This window comes from Botrytis deweyae, assembly GCF_014898535.1.
Source record: "Botrytis deweyae strain B1 chromosome Unknown BDEW_001, whole genome shotgun sequence".
Classification (NCBI taxonomy): domain Eukaryota; kingdom Fungi; phylum Ascomycota; class Leotiomycetes; order Helotiales; family Sclerotiniaceae; genus Botrytis; species Botrytis deweyae.
Genome location: NW_024066208.1, coordinates 1,388,482 through 1,395,769, shown reverse-complemented (window position 1 = coordinate 1,395,769; position 7,288 = coordinate 1,388,482). Strand labels below are relative to the sequence as shown.

General features: G+C 37.6%; 2 protein-coding genes across 2 annotated transcripts; one reads left to right on the top strand and one right to left on the bottom strand.

The window, feature by feature from the left end:
* Positions 1 to 3,365: 3,365 nt before the first annotated feature.
* On the bottom strand, positions 3,366 to 4,077 carry EAE98_000417 (uncharacterized protein; the record flags this gene model as incomplete). The annotated part of the gene is made up of 3 exons (XM_038948035.1): positions 3,366 to 3,807; positions 3,862 to 3,949; positions 4,038 to 4,077. 3 exons carry the CDS (start codon positions 4,075 to 4,077, stop codon positions 3,366 to 3,368), a joined length of 570 nt encoding a protein of 189 aa, XP_038815712.1.
* A 1,147-nt stretch (positions 4,078 to 5,224) lies between these two features.
* EAE98_000416 (uncharacterized protein) lies at positions 5,225 to 7,282 on the top strand (the record flags this gene model as incomplete). The annotated part of the gene is made up of 6 exons (XM_038948034.1): positions 5,225 to 5,503; positions 5,551 to 5,819; positions 5,876 to 5,997; positions 6,048 to 6,182; positions 6,234 to 7,010; positions 7,062 to 7,282. 6 exons carry the CDS (start codon positions 5,225 to 5,227, stop codon positions 7,280 to 7,282), a joined length of 1,803 nt encoding a protein of 600 aa, XP_038815711.1.
* Positions 7,283 to 7,288: the final 6 nt, after the last annotated feature.

Here is a 7,288-nt window from a genome sequence, read left to right as displayed (position 1 = left end):
TCAATTATATACACATAATTGTATATATGCGTGTATACGTATATGAGCGATCGCAACTGCGATTGGATGCCGATTCGTAACACATTCCTATCCCTATTTCTAAAATCCCAGAATTCTTAATCTGATTCTATATTCTCTCTCTCTTCTTCGTTTTTAACTACATCTTTATTAGAATAAGCTCTATTTATTGTATTATCAAGATTTATATCGAATTCTTATTATCTTTTTTTTATAAAATATTCTATTAATTTTATATCCTCAAATTTAATTATATATTATTCTATTTTCAAATATATATCTTTATTGCTATCCAATTCTTTTAAAGATACTTTATTTATTGAAGCTTTTTGTTTAAGTTTGTTATAAAGATATAAATAAACTTTTTTATAAATTTTATTTCTCTCGAATTTTATTTTTATCATTATATCCTTGTTATATCCATATTCTATACAAATATTCTGATAAAGAATTATTATCTCTTTAGAAAAATAAATATTAATATCAATTTCAAGTTTTACCACGATTTTCTTAAGTTATTATAGTGTTGGCCTATATATAGATTATTTTCATTTCTTTACTGGATATTTTGGCTATAAGTATAGTTGATATAGTTTGTTAATAGAAAGATAATATTCTCTATACTGCTATTTGCGAATAGATCAAGTATTATAAGTTTTGATATAAATATTAATACAAAAATGTATTATTAATATATAAATATATTTGAAAGCAATTCTATCAACAAAAACATTTTCGAATCAATAAATATTAAAAAGAACCTTAAAGAATTCTTGAAACTTATTCAAACAATACATAGCTAGAGTATACCACTACTTTTTGATTCAAATGTTTCTCATAAACATTTCCCAAAAATAATAATATTGAAATTTTTAAGGAATATAATTATTATAAATTTCCATTCCACCCTGCTCCAATACTTTTTCTCTTTTAACTACTTGTTTTAATAGAATCTAAGCCCAAACTACAAACAGTATTTCAACTCCTTTATCTCCTCAAATCAACCACAATATATATCCCAGATTCCTCCAAAATTGAATAAATTATACAAATACAAATAAAATAATTTTATTATCAATTCCTATATATTATTGAAAAACAAATTAATTAAAACTATTCAGAATACATATTAGTTCAATTCTATTATTATATCAATATACTTTATACATACATATCTATTACTTCATAACCATAAATTCCCCAGCATTTTAGTTTATCATATCCATCAATAAATTATACTCTATTAGAACCAAAAACCAACATCTTACCTCTTCTACACTTATATAGAAACTATCAACTAATTACACCTTCACAATCCTCATCTTTCATAAACTTTTAAAATTTATACTAAAATATCAATACTCCATCATATCATAAACAGACAAGCATATAAAAAACTTCAAATCTAATATCTCCACTTTTCATAATATTCCTTATAGCTTCCTTTTAAGCTTCCTCTTCTATTAATAAAATATTATCTCTAATTATATACACTATTCCATACTTTAAACATAATTCTTTCAAAACTTTAGATTTTATAGGAATTTCTTAATTATAATTAAGAAAATAAAGAATCTCTAAATAAATTGAGTTTTGAATTTATTTATTCTTCACAAACTTCAGAACTTTGGGATTATCAAAAATATTATATTTAAATAATTTCTATTCTCTAATATAGCAATCAATAAAAAGACAACTAATCCTATAAATAGAACTATATATAGCAATTAAATCTTAAATAATTAATTTCATTAAATATTTCAATTAATAACCTTCTAGAATTTCATTATAATATAATGTAAAATCGAATTTTGAAGATAATATATTGAGAAAGAATAAAATGTAATTAGAGAGAAAGTATAATGATTAAATCTAAAGCTTTTATATTTTTAGAATGATTGGTTATTTATAATAATAAGTATTATATTGTATTGTAAAATAAATAGTATAAGAATGATTCATTTCTTTATAGATCAATCAATAAATCAATCAATAAGTTAATTAATAAGTCAATTAATGAATCAAATCTAAATTAATATTGAAAAAAATAAAACAAGTATTTAGATCAATATTTGATGAAAGATTATACTATATTATCAGACGAGAAAGGCATTTATATAGGACAAAAATATTTATCAAACGATATAATTAATCTGATTATTATCATCCAATATCGTTCTGAGCAAAAATGTCCGCATGACGCGCCATATCTAGGTTAAGGAGAGAGGAAATGACGTGGAAATTAAACTGTATACCTATGGAAACAACGTCGATCTACTCTGCAAATGGTTTGGTTCTTATTATCTAAATTCCTTTAGACTATACAGTAGTGCCTATTGATTCCAGTCATTGAACTGTGGAGCCACTGTCACTTTTAAATATTGAGACGTGGTGACTTTTGTCCTTCTAGTTATCCAGTTGATTTTTCTCTAACGACCTTAAAGAGAGATAGAGATATTGTATTGCATCTCTAGCAATCATGGCAGCTTCATCCAAGATACCAGATTGTCAGAGTAATTAGAACAGGAGGAAGGATGAGATTCGCGATACCACAGTCCAATGGCCGGCCGAAGTACGAGTTTTGCGGGAGGCTTCGAGAGAATTGAATGAGCAACACGAGAAGATGAACCTGGGTGATCAGCCCGATACACCGATTTGTGAAATCAACGCTCGTAAGCGAGCATGGTGTAGAAGTAGGGTCGAGTATCTAGATGCAATAAAAGATTCGCTGTTTAGACGGTATCAATTGGGCGAATACAAAAAGCCAAAGCTACCAACACGGAGAACAAGACTCAGCTAAAGAAGGCTCATAAAGCACGCAGATCTTGTGCTACAACTCGAGATGAAGGAGGGTAAAGGACCTGGTCACTTTTGACAACGATAGTCTCGCCTGAGATTATATTGAATGATGCAAAACGGTCGGGATTAAGATTGTGCCTTCTGAAGTTGAATAAACCTCCATCAATATCGAGATGGAAGCAAGTTTCGCAAGTCGATTGCCACTTGACAATATTATCATTGTCTGATATGATTTGAAATGCTGGGAATTGAATGGGATATCCTATTCTCATCCTATTGAAAGGAAGGGTCTGGGGCGAGTGACTGCTGACGAAGGTAGTATCTTGGGGTTAAGTCTTTTATTATTTCATACAACGCATAGGTTGGCTTGGTGATCGATGCAACCCAGATCAGTAGAACATTAACGTATATATAATACGATGCATGTTCAACATGTGTCTTCAAGCACCATAACATCTTTAAGTGCCCTCACAAAAACCAATGTTTGTTGCCCATGCTTCATTTGTTCTTCTTACAAGCCCTCCAAATTTGCCCCTCCCAACCTTAACCTAGAAGAAAGCAACCAACGCCAATGCACTACCAACGCTCAAACCAACAACTGTCCATCCTGTCTTGATAACTGTAGCGTTCTTGAAAGTCTTTCCCATATCCCAGGCCAAATGTCTTATTCCGTTGAAAGAATGATATGTGAATGGCATGGCCAATGTGAACTTAGCCAGGAACTTTGCCGCCAGGGGCCAAGCTCCAAATGCAGCCACCATACTGGCAGTATCCAAGTGCCATCCAAATAAAGGCGAAGCAAGATATGCAGCACCGAAAACGTAGAAACCTCCCGAGAGAATACAGCCGGTAATACGATTGAGGGCAGACATAATCCAAGGGACTTGAGGTTGGTAGATTGAGAGATGAGGTGCGACAGGTCGGAGTTTGCGTTGCTCGACGAGGATGTTGTAGCTATCTTTTGGGGTTAACTTTTGGGTGGCTACTGGTCTTGCAAGATGTTAGTTGTTGTCAAGCTTGCGATATCTATCTTGGGAGGCAAACCTAGTTTGCATTGATGCGCCAATGGCTGCAGGTGCCGCGAGCCTCCTCATCGCCAATTGTGAGATAAGTGATGGCTGACCAGCAGCAACTGTTAAAGATTGTTAGCAGATGAGCGAAATATAGAATCTGGGGTATGAGGTGGGTAGTGGTTTGCAGATTGTTCGGGGAAAACTTACGCCGGCGCAGCGATTGTTGAGTTGCTCTTTGTGAAAACATTTTGATTAAATTGATTAAGTCCTTGGAGTTGTCACAGAACAATTGAAGAGGATGAATTGCACAAAGGATAAAACGACACCAGGATCTTGATATTATCGTCGTTGATGCGGAAGGTATCGGTTTCCGGCGCCTCGGTTATGTCCCTACGAAAATTGAACGAATCAAGGCTCGAGAATTTCAAAGACGCAACTGACTAAGGAATATCAACACGTGATTCAAAAACTCGGGTCCTATATCAACGAAATTTTCGCGTCAATAATTTTCTTTCCTCTTCATGAGCATCAATCCACAACGCTGCTTGATCTTCAAAGTGGTAGCGCTAGGGATATGGCACATCGATAGCGTTATGCTATTGATATCGTCATACTATATGTTCTGAGAAGGAAGGATCTGTCGTTAATCTCGACCTCGAGGAAATTAATCTCGTTGTTGTTTCATTTTATGATCTATATATGACAGCTTTCAAGCTGGTTGCTAAAAACGTTTGCGCGCGAAGCAAAACTTTCTATGGAAACGTCTACTGTTCAACAATATATGTGGGAAGATGTGTTGATTGCCTGATGGCTATTACAGTACCAATTCTTGCACTTTAATTTCTATCTACATTTCAAAGCATGAAACAACATCGTGAACTGTCTCAAACTCAAAAACATGAGATGCATATCTGTAGATGGCATAAATCTCTTTATGCAACATTATCATATGGCGGGGCTCCTCAAACCTTGCCTCAATTTGGAAAAATTATTGTCCATAGGTGTGCCAAGGTATATGCGGGGTCATTCAAGTCAACCCGTCGACCTTTGAATGGCTGCATCTCCTGCGCTTCAATATAACATGAACTATGATTCAAAGAAAGCTTCGGGGGGTTTCCCTCCGCCATCCCGAATGCACTTAACTCCCTGCCCTGGAAAAAGGTTAAATGTCCATCGCGTATCGATCGGCTCATATCTAGACATGGAAAACATGCAAGTCGTACCAGAAACAAATTGTTCAGCTTGTTGTCCCCCGGCAGTCTGTATTTAACCGGACGAAATGAGATCATCATAAGCTCTGAGACATGCAGGTTGAAGAAACTATAAAGTTCAATCTCGCAGGCTGTGAAAGGATGTGAATTCCGACGCCAGGTGAATGCACTTTCTCTGCAATGATGCTTTCATCCAAGATCAATTGCCTATTTGGCATTCAGATTTTCGCTCATTTGGCCCATTGTACAAGCTCTCCAACTGCTACTGCTACCAATACCTGGTCAACCAAGGTCTACAATGTCTCCGCTGCGACGACAACATTGACTTATGAGTACACCAATGAGGAATTGGCTATGCTATGGAACCAAGTCGGATCCATTGCTGTAGGGCCAATCACGACGACAGTGGAGCCAACACCAGAGCCTTCATCATATCCTCGTCCAGGACTTTTTCACCCCTTAGTATGTCAATTAGTCACCTGTGAAGACCACATATCTGATATTTGCAGGTGCCAACTTATGATACCTCCCTGAATAACCAAAGTCTACCTGACGATTTCGTTTGGGGTTTAGCAGCCAGTTCATATCAAATTGAGGGAGCCGCGAAAGATGAAGGTAAAGGTCCCTCGATTTGGGATTTGATCGCACATCGAGATTATGGAGCCGTTGCAGACAACTCCACTGGTGATATCGTGGCTAGTCACTATTGGCTTTACAAACAAGACTTTGCTCGTCTTGCTAGTTTGGGAGTTCCATACTTCTCTCCGTCATTCTCTTGGTAGGTGTGATCTAGAATTCACGACGAGTTTCGCTGCTAATGCGAGGGATTCCCAGGCCGAGATTCTTCCCATTCGGAAACGGACCCGTGAACCAACAGGGTGTTGAGCACTATGACGATGTGATTGCTAGCATGGTCGCTAATGGAATCAAGCCTGTTGTCACACTGTTCCATTGGGGTAATTTACGATACCCAAAGTCACATTTCAACGTGCTAATTGTTGTTCAGATACACCTCTCGCCCTATTCAATTCATATGGAGCCTGGACAGACGAGCGAATCGTGGACGACTTCTTTAATTATGCCAAGTTTGTCATCACCAGATATGACAAATATGTGCCAATTTGGTATACATTCAATGAACGTATGGTGCCCTTTCAAACATCACATCTCTCTTACTAACCTCCACCCTCAGCTCAATACTGCAACTGGCAATACGCATCCTACCCCGCCGGAAACACCAAAGGCAACTACCCCGCTTACCACAACATCACTGGTGGTCTCCCCGCTCGTATTGCCTGCTCACACTACAGCATTCTCGCTCACGCAAAGGTGGCCAAATGGTACCACGAAGAGTTCCACGGTGCCGGCCGCATAACCTTCAAAAACTCTGGTAACTTTTACGCACCCAACAGTACCTCCTCAGGAGACGTCGACTCCGTAGCCCGCAACTTTGAATTCGCATTGGGTTGGTTCAACGGCTGTTGGCGCGACGGTGATTATTCTTCCATGTTAAAGGAAACATTGGGAGATTTACTTCCGGAATTCACCCAGGAAGAAAAGGATTTGATCAAAGGAAGTTGCGATTTCTTCGCTATAGATGGCTATACCGCATTTCTTGCTACCACCATTCCTGGAGGTTCCGCAGCTTGCGCATCAAATTCTTCGCACCCCTCCTTCCCTGAATGCGCAGGTTCGAGTTCGCTTGCCGCAGATGGGTTCCCATTAGGACCTGCCGCCGATGAAGGAGTAAATTGGTTAGTTAGTACACCAGCTGCTATTCGTAAGTTCTTGAATGTTATCACGAAAGAGTTGTTCCCAGCAGTAGGGGATATCGTGGTTAGTGAGTTCGGGTTCGCGGAGCCGTTCGAGGGGCAGATGGGCTCTTTGGGTGAGATTTTGTGGGATCTGAGACGAGCAGATTATTATAGAGGGTTCTTGGACAATATTCTTGCAGCAAAGGTTGTTGATGGTGAGTTTCCCATTGCTGATACATGATGTGGCCTGTACTAATGTAATTCAGGCGTCAATGTCACTGGTGCATTTGGCTGGGCTATCTTCGATAACTTTGAGTGGTTTTCGGGAAGTAAGGTGAAATTTGGAATGCAGTGGTTGAATCAGACCTCTATGGAACGTATTCCAAAGGCAAGCATGTTCCAGTTCTTGGACTGGTTTGATGCCCATGGAGGAGCTAAGTTGGGGGCGGGTAGCTCTGGAAATCTTACAAAGAAACACTTTAACTAGAGCTCC